This window comes from Hyperolius riggenbachi, chromosome 3, assembly GCF_040937935.1.
Source record: "Hyperolius riggenbachi isolate aHypRig1 chromosome 3, aHypRig1.pri, whole genome shotgun sequence".
In the NCBI taxonomy this organism is placed as follows: domain Eukaryota; kingdom Metazoa; phylum Chordata; class Amphibia; order Anura; family Hyperoliidae; genus Hyperolius; species Hyperolius riggenbachi.
In genome coordinates, this window is record NC_090648.1 from 95,439,838 (window position 1) to 95,453,911 (window position 14,074).

The 14,074-nt window shown below is 44.7% G+C and overlaps 1 protein-coding gene across 2 annotated transcripts in view; it reads left to right on the forward strand.

The window, feature by feature from the left end:
* LETM2 (leucine zipper and EF-hand containing transmembrane protein 2) overlaps positions 1–14,074 on the forward strand; it is a 50,538-nt gene that overhangs the window by 27,089 nt on the left and 9,375 nt on the right. For both annotated transcript variants that reach the window (XM_068272285.1, XM_068272284.1), the window contains exons 5-9: positions 7,969–8,109; positions 9,484–9,687; positions 11,507–11,626; positions 11,753–11,869; positions 13,766–13,852. In XM_068272285.1, coding sequence (XP_068128386.1) covers positions 7,969–8,109; positions 9,484–9,687; positions 11,507–11,626; positions 11,753–11,869; positions 13,766–13,852 — 669 coding nt within the window. The remainder of the gene's footprint in view (positions 1–7,968; positions 8,110–9,483; positions 9,688–11,506; positions 11,627–11,752; positions 11,870–13,765; positions 13,853–14,074) is intronic.

Below are 14,074 nucleotides of genomic sequence, written 5' to 3' on the forward strand. Positions count from 1 at the left end.
AGTATACATGAAATGATGTAGAAGTCTTTGTGTACCAGACAGTGAAGCATACCCAGGTGACAACCTGCAGTACAATTGGACAACAGTGTCACCTGATGTGGAATTTGATTGGAAACCAGCGAATTACTGCTTTCTGACTTCATTCGATATGCGGACCACCAAAATTTAAAGATGTAGCTGACCGCATCTATAATATATTTTGTGTGTGGTTTACCGTTAAAAAAGCCTCAGGGGGCCACATTCGGCCTGTGGGCCTTAGTTTGAGGACCACTGCTTTAAACCATAGAAAAAAAAGTTTTATGTCACTTTAAGGCCCATAAACACTTGTAACTTGGGTCTCAGGAAAAATTGTTCAATAGCATTTCAGGCACCTTTTCTAAGTGTTAAAAGGTGTTGAGAAGATAGTAATGAATGGACTTGCCGAAAAATCATGCCTGATCACTGCTGTTATTCACCTCCACAGCCTTCAGCAGTTCTTTCACCTTCCTCTCTGCATAGAGCAGAGCATGCTGGACCGTCAGGAGCCCAACAGTGTTTATACATAGAGCCTTCCATATCTGCTGCCCAAAATGATCTGTAGAGATCAATAGATTTAAAGTGTGTGTGCCGAAGGTTTATGGAGTTTTATGGTTTCTTATCCTTTCTACTCCTGCCATAGCTTAGGACTTATGTCTTGTCAGTTGCTTGTACATAATCTCCTGGTGAAGAATGCTGACCTTGAGTTCACCCATCCTGATCCAGGTTCAGGATCTCAGGAACACCAACATGGGTAGACTGACAGCATCTGGGCGATGGAAGTATACCACACAACATGAATCTAAATGAGAGAAGAGAGCATCATGCCACCTTCTAGCTACAGCTATATTAAAGCGAACCTGAACTCAGAACTTCCTCTCTGCTCTAAATAAGCAACAGCATAATAACCTTTTTAAAGAAAAACATTTTTGTTGCAGCTGATATAAATCTGCAGTGTGTCTACTTCCAGCTTTCTTAGGAGCAGACATGTTGTTAACATTCTGTGTTGACAAACTAGCTGCTCTGCTCTGTAGCAGAGGAGATTCCTGAGCTGACACAGGTGAGAGATCAAATTACAACTTGTGATTAGCCACAGAGGAAGGGGAATTAGACAGGCTAAACTGTCTAAACACGTGCAGGCTGCATTTCTGTTTTTCTTTCTGTCCTGTGCAAGAGTTCTGGTCCACTTTAACTATATATATATATATATATATATATATATATATATATATATATATATATATACACACACACACATTTGTTTTACACCTTAAAGAGACTCTGAAGCGAGTTTAATAATCGCCTTTTACCTTATATTCAACAGGGGCATGTTTGCCCCTGCTAAAGCACTGATATCCTGCGGCAGAACGAGGGGTCTTTACCCCCCAAATCCCCTCCGTGGTGCCCGGGGAGCACTTCCTGTTGAGGCAGAGCTCATGGCTGTAGCTCTGCCTCTCAGCTCGTCTATCAGCGCTGATCGCCGCCTCTCCCAGCCCCCCTCAGTCTTCCTTCACTGAGAGGGGCGGGGGAGAGGCGGAGATCCGCCGGCTGATAGACGCACATGGAGGCAGAGCTGTGGCTCATAGCTCTGCCTCCATGAGCAGCAAAATCCAAGACCAAGAAAGTTGTGGATTTTAGCAGGGGGGATTTGGGGGGTAAAGACCCCTCGTTCTGCCGCAGAATATCGGTGTTTTAGCAGGGGCAAACATGCCCATGTTGAATATAAGGTAAAAAAACAATTTTTAATCTCGCTTCAGAGTCTTTTTAAAGATAAGCTTACTTTCCAATGGGATCAAATAAAATACAATAGTGTCACCACGGCTCTGTGGTAAAATAAACAGTATGGTTTATTAGGTCACACTGTTCCCAAACCACATGAAGATTAAAATGCAATACTGCCATGGAGTGCGCCTCACACCTTCTCTCACCACCACACCATGCACATCATATGTACTCTTCCTCAGTACCGAGCTGTAATGAGCAGGCCTGGTATGTGTATATGGGAAGGAGGGATTGGGAAATCGAATTTTTAGTTAGGCTGTAGTACAAGCAAAGGCTATGCAAACTAGAGGTCACAGTTCCAGCTATAACATTCATCCTGATGAAGCCTTTTAGGGGCTGCCGAAATGCGTAGGTAGGCAGTGCTGTGTCCCTGCACTGTTGTGGAAGCACTCCCATTGGTTGTTGACCTGTACAGTCTACCTATCCAGACCCAGCAGGCCTGGTGAAGACGTGATAAATTCAGTGACTGTTCCTGCCAAGTGCAATCTATTTGGGGAATTATAAGCAGGGCTGTGGAGTCGGTACAAAAATCCACCGACTCCGACTCCTCAGTTTAGGATTCCTCCGACTCAGACTCCTCGACTCAGACTCCTCTAATTTGCATATTACAATCTTATTGATTGAAAGTATGTAACATGAAATTCGTCTCTTAACTGCCAACGCTTAGGAATTTTAAAGAGACTCTGTAACAACAAAAACCTCCCCTGGGGGGTACTCGCCTCGGGTGGGGGAAGCCTCCGGATCCTAATGAGGCTTCCCACGCCGTCCTCTGTCCCACGGGGGTCTCGCCGCAGCCCTCCGAACAGCCGGCGACTGTGCCGACTGTCAGTTCAATATTTACCTTTGCTGGCTCCAGCGGGGGCGCTGTGGCGACTTTCGGCACGGAAATAGACGGAAATACCCGATCTCCGTCGGGTCCGCTCTACTGCGCAGGCGCCGGAAACTTGCGCCTGCGCAGTAGAGCAGACCCGACGGCGATCGGGTATTTCCGCCTACTTCGGCGCCGAGAGGCATCAGAGCGCCTGCGCAGGAGCCAGGAAGGTAAATATTGCGTCACGGCTGTACGGAGGGCTACAGCGAGACCCCCGAGGGACGCAGGACGGCGTGGGAAGCCTCATTAGGATCCTGAGGCTTCCCCCACCCGAGGTGAGTACCCCCCAGGGGCCGTTTTGTCGTTACAGTTCCTCTTTAAAAGACAACTGAAGTGAGAAGGATATGGAGACTGCCATATTTATTCCCTTTAGTCGTAGACTAAAACTAGACCGGAACAAAGAACATCTATCAGGCCCTAGGCAATGTAACTGTGGGCACATGTTAGAGTGATGTGCAGGTACTCTGCAGGAGAATGAGGAGATTCTTCCTCTATTACACATTCTTCATGCACAATCTGAACTAGGTTTATGGGTGATAGACAACACCTCTGTGTTCAATGTGCACAACATTCTCAGTGGATTCCCTGCAGCTCTGTGGTGAGTGCATATGTAGAGTATAGTACTACTGTGTAACAAAGTAAATCTGAGACAGATAAAATTAAAGTTTTATACATACCTGGGGCTTCCTCCAGCCCCCATCAGCTTAATCAGTCCCTCGCTGTCCTCCTCCGCCACCTGGATCTTCTGCTATGAGTCCAGGTACTTGAGCCAGTCTGGTGTAGTGCGCATGCACACACTCCGCCGCCGGGAGCGTACTACACCTGTGCAGCACTATTGCGCAGGTGCAGAACGCTCCTGGCTGTGGAAGCGGCATGCAGCCAGACTGCGCTGACTTGCTGAATTACCAGGACTCATAGCAGAAGATCCAGGGGGTGGAGGTGGACAGCGAGGGACTGATTAGCCTGAAGGAGCCTGGAAGAAGCCCCAGGTATGTATAAAACTTTTCTTTTCATCCCTCTCAGGTACCATTTAATTCGTAGTCACCAAACCAAATTTTAACATATCAAATTATGTGATTTCATGAGCAAAGAGTACATTTGCATAAATCAGAATCGATGCAGAATTATTTCCATCTCATTGACCATCTCTATTAGTGACACAGCTACACATCAGGCTTTATACTTACAGCATAGATGTTATTTAGTATATATAAGAGATTCCTGTGTACACATCATATATACAGTCACAATCAGATGTGTATATCTGACTTTAAAAATACGGGGACTGCTTTATTGAAGCAGCACAAGTCATTAATTTTGATTGGTTTATTTCATTTTTGTGGACTAAGCACAGCTATTACTGTATGTACTATATAAACTATTTATGATGACTATTATCTGAGAAATAGAACATTTTATCATATTTTCTATTTTAATTACAGTTTAAATTCATTCGGAGTCAGTGCATTTTTTCCCGACTCCAACTCAGACTCCAGGCACCCAAAATAGCCCTGACTTCGACTCCACAGCCCTGATTATAAGTGCTGGTGATCAGCACTTGGTTTATTGTAACTTCCTAATGTGAGTTTGTTTCATCTATCCTTCTGCCACCCAAGATGAGCGGAGACGTTAATGGCAATGTATTTTTTTAACAGATACAGTTCTATTGATAAAGGCGTATACAGACAATACACGGTCACAGACCGGAACATCAGAACCTCCCCTCCCTACCACCTCAAACCTGCAAGATTAGAATCTTCCTGACATAAAAGCCTAGTATGTACAGTGGTGTGAAAAACTATTTGCCCCCTTCCTGATTTCTTATTCTTTTGCATGTTTGTCACACTTAAATGTTTCTGCTCATCAAAAACCGTTAACTGTTAGTCAAAGATAACATAATTGAACACAAAATGCAGTTTTAAATGATTGTTTTTATTATTTAGTGAGAAAAAAAAACTCAAAACCTACATGGCCCTGTGTGAAAAAGTGATTGCCCCCCTTGTTAAAAAATAACTTAACTGTGGTTTATCACACCTGAGTTCAATTTCTGTAGTCACCCCCAGGCCTGTTTACTGCCACACCTGTTTCAATCAAGAAATCACTTAAATATCTGACACAGAGAAGTAGACCAAAAGCACCTCAAAAGCTAGACATCATGCCAAGATCCAAAGAAATTCAGGAACAAATGAGAACAAAAGTATTTGAGATCTATCAGTCTGGTAAAGGTTATGAAGCCATTTCTAAAGCTTTGGGACTCCAGCGAACCACAGTGAGAGCCATTATCCACAAATGGCAAAAACATGGAACAGTGATGAACCTTTCCAGGAGTGGCCGGCCGACCTAAATTACCCCAAGAGCGCAGAGAAAACTCATCCGAGAGGCCACAAAAGACCCCAGGACAACATCTAAAGAACTGCAGGCCTCACTTGCCTCAATTAAGACCAGTGTTCACGACTCCACCATAAGAAAAAGACTGGGCAAAAACGGCCTGCATGGCAGATATCCAAGGCGCAAACCACTTTTAAGCAAAAAGAACATTAAGGCTCGTCTCAATCTTGCTAAAAAACCATCTCAATGATTGCAAAGACTTTTGGGAAAATACCTTGTGGACCGACGAGACAAAAGTTGAACTTTTTGGAATGTGCGTGTCCCGTTACTTCTGGTGTAGAAGTAACACAGCATTTCAGCAGAAGAACATCATACCAACAGTAAAATATGGTGGTGGTAGTGTGATGGTCTGGGGTTGTTTTGCTGCTTCAGGACCTGGAAGGCTTGCAGTGATAGATGGAACCATGAATTCTACTGTCTACCAAAAAATCCTGAAGGAGAATGTCCGGCTATCTGTTCGTCAACTCAAGCTGAAGCGATCTTGGGTGCTGCAGTAGGACAATGACCCAAAACACACCAGCAAATCCACCTCTGAATGGCTGTCCTGACCTGAATCCTATTGAGATGTTGTGGCATGACCTAATTCCTCCAGAGCGCTGTAAAAGACTCGTTGCAAGTTATCGCAAACGCTTGATTGCAGTTATTGCTGCTAAGGGTGGCCCAACCAGTTATTAGGTTCAGGGGGCAATTTCTTTTTCACACAGGGCCATGTAGGTTTTGAGTTTTTTTTTCTCACTAAATATTAAAAACCATCATTTAAAGAGACACTGAAGCGAAAAAAAATATATGATATAATGAATTGGTTGTGTACTATGAATAATTACTAGAAGATTAGCAGCAAAGAAAATATTCTCATATTTTTATTTTCAGGTATATAGTGTTTTTTCTAACATTGCATCATTCTCTAATATGTGCAGATTACACAACACTCAGCATTCAAAATGATTCTTTCAGAGCAGTCTGTGAACTAATGACCTCTCCTCTGGCAGAGGAAAAGTAAATAGTTAAAGAACAGTTGAGATAATAAAAGTCAGAAAACGGCCCTCTCCACGACTTTGAAAGTCGTAGAGATTAATGGCTTTTTTGTATAGAGATAACTGAAGTTCCTTAACTCTTCCTGTACTGGAAACAATTAGACTGATGTATCTGATCTTAATGTTTTATTTCTTAGCTGTACTACACATACAAATCATAATATCATAATTTTTTTTCGCTTCAGTGTCTCTTTAAAACTACATTTTGTGTTCGATTATGTTATCTTTGACTAATAGTTAACGGTTTTTGATGAGCATAAACATTTAAGTGTGACAAACATGCAAAAGAATAAGAAATCAGGAAGGGGACAAATAGTTTTTCACACCACTGTATATTAGCTGGTGCTTGCGGGCAGTAGAAAAGACTGGGACAGGCCAGCCCAGTATCTTACCCAACATGCCACCAAACTGAACCCAGAGATGGCTGATCAGGACTGTATGTAAACCATGTAAAAATAAGAGCTAACATTTAGGACAGTGGCTATCTCTGGGTATATATGGTTAAGCTTATACAAGCAGCTGTGACCCACGACCAGAGCTCATAAACCCGCGCCAGCCTATCCGAGCTAACATGATGCAGCTCAATGTATATTGCTGAGAGGGTTTTAGATGGAAGCCACTGCATTATTAATGCCTCCAGGGCATCAGATAAGAGGGTAATAGGCTGAAGACACTTTGCCCCCATAGCATAGCAAACATGAAAGAACCTGAACAGCATGTTTTTGAGTAGAGTATGACCTTTTAAGCTCATCAAAGCTTGCCAGCTTCCCATTGAGCAATGTGGCTAATCCATTAATGCCCTTGGGTAGGATATCAAGAAAATGCAAGTGGTTGGGATTACCCCATAGTGGTACAATGGGAGACTGTTGATTGTATCTGTGGCCATGTATACCTGTAATTTAGCTATATCCTCCTCCTTGTGTCACCACCCCCTCACTGTAGATTGTAAACCTTTGGCAGGGCCATCCCTTGTTGTGTACCCTACAGTACCTGATCATGCATCCTGCATGCAGAATAACGTGAACTTGAATTACTTGGACTACTACTCCAGTGTATGATCCTGCATTGTGTATCTTACTGCTTATTACCTGTATTGTGTGGTCTGTCACACCTATTAGCATTGTCTGTAACCTTATTTATTGCACAGCACAGCATGATATTAATAACATAATATGTATATATGCCGAGGTATCCACTTTTCCCTCAGTAACCAAGAAAAAGTGATTGACTCGCGTATAAGCCCCCTCCCCAGTATAACCCCCTCCACAGTAGCCAGATGTGCCCCAATACAAGTCATTCCTTCTCCCCATAGCCACATGTGCCCCAAGGATGATACAGCTGTGTCTAAAGATGTCACTAGATGGCATCATAGACATGAGACACAGCGATTGCCACACAGGAAGAATACCTGATCATTGTACCGCTGACACGTTTCTTGCACGCTCTGCTCCACAAGCCAGGAAACACTAGTAGTTTTGAGCAGCGCACTCTGCACACCATGTTGCGGGGGATGCGGGGTATAGACAAAGCGGGGAGCCAGCTGGCAAGAGCAGGTGATAGTGCACGAGCCTTACACTCCTCTACCATTAACAAAACCTGCTCCACCATCCATTCTGCTCCACTGGCTCGCATATAAGCCGAGAGGGTAACTTTTCATATTTTTTGTACTAAAACATTAGGCTTATACATGAGTATGTACAGTATACAGCGGAATCATGAGAATTTGTCCAGCATAGATCTCTGTTGTAAGGTGGGTATAGTAGTGCAGATCGGTCCTTGGCACGTTGGCATATTTTAATAAAAATGCTGTGTTAACAGCAAAAGGTTCTGAGAAAAAATACATAATGCATATTTCTATTTCTTCTAATCATTCTTCAGGAGGAAAAGATGAAGAAGAAACTCGGAGCCAAATTGGAGATGGCCAAGTTCCTTCAAGAGACAATCTCGGAGATGGCTCGGAGAAACAAGGCAGAGACTGGGGCAGATAGACAGCAGCAGTTTTCATCTTATGTGCAGCAGGTTTGTTTTTAAAGTAAAAGTGAAGTGGAAAAAAAAAGTCCCATACTCCCCTATGGAGAGGGAAGGTTCTGGATCCTATAGAGCACAGGTGTCAAACTCCAGACCCGTGGGCCAAATGCAGACCTTCTTTTCATATTATGTGGCCCTCCAAGCTTCAACTGTTCATCATTAAACTCAGTAAAAGATCGAAAACACACTGCCATCCAGAGGAGTATACTGGGGACAGTGTTTCTGGTTGAAACACTGTCAAACTAAGCAGGGGTGAAGCAACAACCCATAGGATTTCCACCCCCCCCCCCCCCCCCCGCCCTCCAGTGAAATTAGGGAAGGAATCCAAACCCCCTCGTGTGGCTGGTGAAATGCACACACCTCCTCCCCCCGCCCTCTCCCCACGATTCAGAGTAGAGCAGTGTAATATTTACCTGCTACAGCGATGTGTCAGGTCTCTTGTTCTTCCTGGCAGCTGCACGTTCTGTGCTTTCATACCTCCTCCCGATCATGTGACATACCACAGGAGCCAGAGGTATGCTGCATAGAGCATGTAGCTGGCTGGGTGATCAAGGGAGACCAGAAGCAGCACTGGAGCAGGTAAATATTACACTGCAGCACTGTGCTACTCTATACAAGAGGGAAGAGCGGGCCCTCCATGGTTCGCTGTAGTTATACCAGTTCGTTTTAAAGGGATTCCGAGCTCTAATTTAAGATCAAAATCTGAACTTACCTGGGGCTTTCTCCAGCCCACCGTAGGTCGGAAGGTCCCTCGACGTCCATCTGGCTCTTCTCCCAGGTCCTGGTCAGAAATTGCTCCCCGGCAGCTCCAGGCGACACTGGGCCCGAATGTCGGCTCCTCTTACCAAGACTTGGACTATGTTTCAGATTTTGGCTCCATACGTGATTGAGATTGATACCCTTGCTATAAGCCTTCTCTTTCCTCTCATGGCCCTCTTGTTACAGTCCTGTCACTCTGTTGCATGTATTTGACCAATTGTTAGAATATGCCTTTGGGGATCCCTGGAAGCCTTCAGAAAGCACTTGCGTCCCTGAGTGCTTCCCGAAGATGGAACTCTCTATACTGCACATGCGTGAACGTGCACTTGAGCATGTGCAGTATGGAGCCGCCTGTCCTTGGAAGCACTTGGGGGACACGAGTGCTTGCAATCCCTTTCAAGGGCTTCTGGAGGCAACGTAACTTCACCGGGGGACAGCTGTGGAACGCGGGAACCACGAGTGGAACGGAAAGGCACTATAGGATCCAGAGCCTTCCCTCTCTGCAAATATCAATTTTTTTTTAATTATTATTATTATTATTTCACTAAAGATTTATAATGTAAGCCTCACCAAAGTAATACTGAAGGACACGTCATGTTGTTTCAGGTGCGAGTTACAGGAGCCCAGCCCTCTACCCAGGAGATCGTCCGTTTCTCTAAGTTATTTGAGGATGAACTGACTCTGGAGCACTTGGAGAGATCTCAGCTCGCAGCGCTGTGCAGACTTCTTGAACTCCCACCAATTGGCACCAACAACTTATTGCGTTTCCAGTTGCTTATGAAGCTGCGGTCCATACGAGCAGATGATGAGGTGAGATCAGGGACATGTAAACTGCACTTTGTATAGTGTTTGCTGTCATCAGAATATCACCGTACACTGCTTCCTGTATACAACCGTAACTGAACTGCTTCCTGTTACCAGAACGTCATTATATTAACTGTATCTACGTTGTCACCATATTCACTGAATTCTGCTGTAGGCTTCTTTTTTGCCCACAGTGCTGCTGTAGGCCTCTCCTTTGCCCACAGTGCTGCTGTAGGCCTCTCCTTTGCCCACAGTGCTGTTGTAGGCCTCTCCTTTGCCCACAGTGCTGCTGTAGGCCTCTCCTTTGCCCACAGTGCTGCTGTAGGCCTCTCCTTTGCCCACAGTGCTGCTGTAGGCCTCTCCTTTGCCCACAGTGCTGCTGTAGGCCTCTCCTTTGCCCACAGTGCTGCTGTAGGCCTCTCCTTTGCCCACAGTGCTGCTGTAGGCCTCTCCTTTGCCCACAGTGCTGCTGTAGGCCTCTCCTTTGCCCACAGTGCTGCTGTAGGCCTCTCCTTTGCCCACAGTGCTGCTGTAGGCCTCTCCTTTGCCCACAGTGCTGCTGTAGGCCTCCCCTTTGCCCACAGTGCTGCTGTAGGCCTCCCCTTTGCCCACAGTGCTGCTGTAGGCCTCCCCTTTGCCAACAGTGCTGCTGTAGGCCTCTCCTTTGCCCACAGTGCTGCTGTAGGCTTCTCCTTTGCCCACAGTGCTGCTGTAGGCCTCTCCTTTGCCCACAGTGCTGCTGTAGGCCTCTCCTTTGCCCACAGTGCTGCTGTAGGTTTCTCCTGTACCCACAGTGGTGCTGTAGGCTTCTCCTTTACCCACAGTGCTGCTGTAGCTTGCTTCCTGCTCTCATGAGCACTGTAGACTACTTCTAGGTCCCACTGTTGCTGTTGGTTGCTTCCTGTATACACACTGGATTTATGCATGGCCTCCTGTTTCCAGAATGTCACCGTTCTGCTATTCAATTTCTTTACCATAGAGTGCTTGTTTACAGGAGGTTGTGGTACATTTTGTCTGCAGACACTTATTTGCATCCTTTGCATCCTGTCGCTAGATGATCACTACATATAGATACATATACAGCTCTGTGATAGTGGGTCATTATTCAGTAAAGGCTAGTGCACATTACGCAATGCAGACAGCTGTGCATTTTACAGTGATGCACAACACCTACATTACTCGACATTGCAGTGCTGACACCATTTAAAAACACCAAATTGGACTGTGCTGCACTGTGGACCAAAATGTGTGCTTGGATCACACTACTGTGCAGCACCTAAGTACAAACATTGGTCAGTGCTGTCTGGGCACTGGGTGTTGTATTTTAGTGTCCCACACACACACACAATATGCATTCTGTAAATCTGCACAGCAGCATGTAAATTTGCACAAGCCCTAAGCGGTTTCTTGTCTCCGGTAAAGTAAACTATCTTTGTACTTTACACAACTTTCTGTTTCTGGAAGCCGCCTACTTCTGCCTTAGGGCCAGTTTACACTGGGTGGTACACTGGGTGGCGTTTCCATTTCCATTTGGCCACGGCTCCCATTGTGCTGCGACGACGTAACCAGAATCGTCAAGCAGTGCCGGGCTATAGGGATTCAGGTGCGTGCTGCAGAAATGGGCATGTTGTCCAGATTCGCACAGCAGTGCAATCTGGACGGCAAAAGCCTATGGAACGATAGGCAGAGTTTCCTCTCGGTACTAGTAAACGGGCCCTGTGACATGGTACACAGTTGCACAAATGTCTGTGTGCATTTATCATGAAGTTATCTTGGTTAGCCAATCTGGCTGATGTTTGTTTTTCATTTTCCCCTTTGCCTGCAGATGATCTCAAAGGAGGGTGTGGACAATCTAACTGTGGCTGAGCTCCAGACGGTCAGCAGGATCCGGGGCATGCGGTCACTCGGTCTGACAGAGGAGCAGCTCAGAGATCAGATAAGACAGGTAGGATTTTATAGGAAGTACCATATATCTGAAGCTGTACCTACTGACTGCACAGAGCGGAGTGCTGCCTTAGCTCTGTTGGAACGTATAGCAGCGCACTCATAGTTTCCGGTTTTCATTCCTCAGTGGCTGGACCTGCACCTGAAGGAGAATGTCCCCCCGTCTCTCCTGCTCTTGTCCCGTGCATTGTATCTGACAGATGTGAAACCCAAACCCATCCTGCCCATCAAACAAGCTGTGGAGGTGAGAGACACACATTACAATTCGCTAAAATACATGTAAAATGTATGTGGTCAGGCTAACGGACAAATCTCTTAATAGCAAATTCCCTCCTGTGCTAGAAGTGAACACTAATCTCTGTAAACCAGAACTCCTGGGAGTGTGTAAGGGGCTAAAAAGGACCAAAAAACCCTCTTACTAAAACGCTAATCAAAATAGAGGGAGTAGTGTGCATGCCAATCAAGCAATAGGCATCTGTGATTGGCAATATATGATAAAGTGTAAGGTCTGTGTGTTGCCATGGCTGTGATTTTTTTTTTTTTTTTTTTTTTTTTTGTATACCTGATCCATAGCCCTACATGGGCTGTAGAGTGGGAGCAATTTTGGGTACCTGGAATCGGAGTCGATGGTTTCATAAAGGAAAGCGCTGATGTGCTGTAAACAATGAAGAATCAAGAGAATTGTGTGAACTGCAAATAATTATTCAAATTAGAACTTGTCAATAAAGTGCAAGAAGGAAAACTCTATGACGTGGGGACAGTAGAGGGAACCTGTCTAATGGCTGTGCAATAGGAGTGAAGTGGAAGTTTACAATCTATACAAAGGATCACACCTGCGAAGGGAAAGACTATGCAGCCCAGGGAAGCCTATACAACGTAGTTTATCCCTCATCATGGTACAGACATACTAGCAGAGCAGCGTGTTCTATTCTGTGGAGAGGAAAAAACAAGCAGAACATTCTCTACTATGACAACTAAAATGGTTTTCATCAAGGATTTTTTCCCTCGGCCGATTGTTGCATACAGTGCTGCTTTCAGATCCAGCGGTACACTACCTAGCTATTTAAGCCCCAAAATGATTGAGGCCTCTCCACTCAAAGCCAGAACCGATTTTGGTGTCTGGAGCAGGATTTTATACCTTGCCCAGTTCTAATTTTGGCTCTTGGACTTTGTTGGGCAGATTTTTCTCTCTCCCAGCATAACTTGGATAAGCAGAAGTATCACGCAGACCTAAAAAGAGAAGTTGTTTAGGTAATACCTTTTAATGTCCAACTATACAAGACTTCCTTGCAACCCTTCAAAATGGTTCTTCATAATAAACTTAGTTTTGAAATCTTGCAAGGAAATCGTCTACAGTTTGTCATTAAAGGTATTACCTAAATAACTTCTGTTGTTATATCCTCAGATTTCCTCCATGACCAACACCAGACCACATACAACTGGCTGAAATATCACATTATAGCCTTGGTATTTCAGTCAGTGTGTGGAGTTCTTCAAACACAGTATGTATACATACAAGGGCAATTCATTCATTTTGTCATACGCTTGTGCCGTGCCAGCTGTTTGCTGGGATATTTTCTTATGCAAATTTACTATAGTAGAAATGACAATGCACCCTAATATAACCTGCTCCTTAATAAGGATAAGGAAGCGAAATCCAGTTTTGCCCAAAGCAAAACTGATACTGTTTGTTAGTGTGCACAGGCCGCTGCAGTGGGGGTTAATCTACCTTAGTCACTGCCTCTGGCAGCAGTGCTCCATGCCCCTCTACATCCTCCCGATACTTCCTCCTTCTCATCCAGAAGCAGGAAGTATCAGGAGCAGAAGGAGGATGTAGTGTTGTGGCCAGAGGTGACAGCCAAGGGGAGTTAACCTCCACTGCAGTGGCCTGCTTGCAACAACGCTTAGTTTCCGCTTATGCAAAACTGGATTTTGCTTTAGCCTTCTCATCCTTGCTTATTATAGGTGCCTATTTTTTAAAGAGAATGGTAAACCTGCTACAGAAAATCTGTATTAGTAGTAGTAGGTTTTGCCAGTAACGCTGATATGCAAAAAGTGCCATAAGTGCCACAGAGAGGCAATGAGTGTTATATTTAATGTTATCCTGTATTACTCTTCGCTATATAATTTTGTATTCTAGGTACCAAAGACAAGTTCATCCCAAACACAGCCGTCAGACGCAAAAGAAATCCTGACAGACCCAGCTCCAGTATTACAGGACATTCCGGTAATAAACGGAGGATATTATTACACACATTAAATTATATTGCAGTCCAAGCATTTTTCTGCAGCTTTTTAGAGAGAATATAAAAAAACTCAGTAGTCTGACTCTAAATACAGCAAGAATTTTCATGCATGAAAAAAACTGCATTACATGGAAAAGGTCCATTGATCTTACATAGGCTGCCAGTTTTGATGCGTTTTTTTGTGTGTGTCGAAACAGAACCCA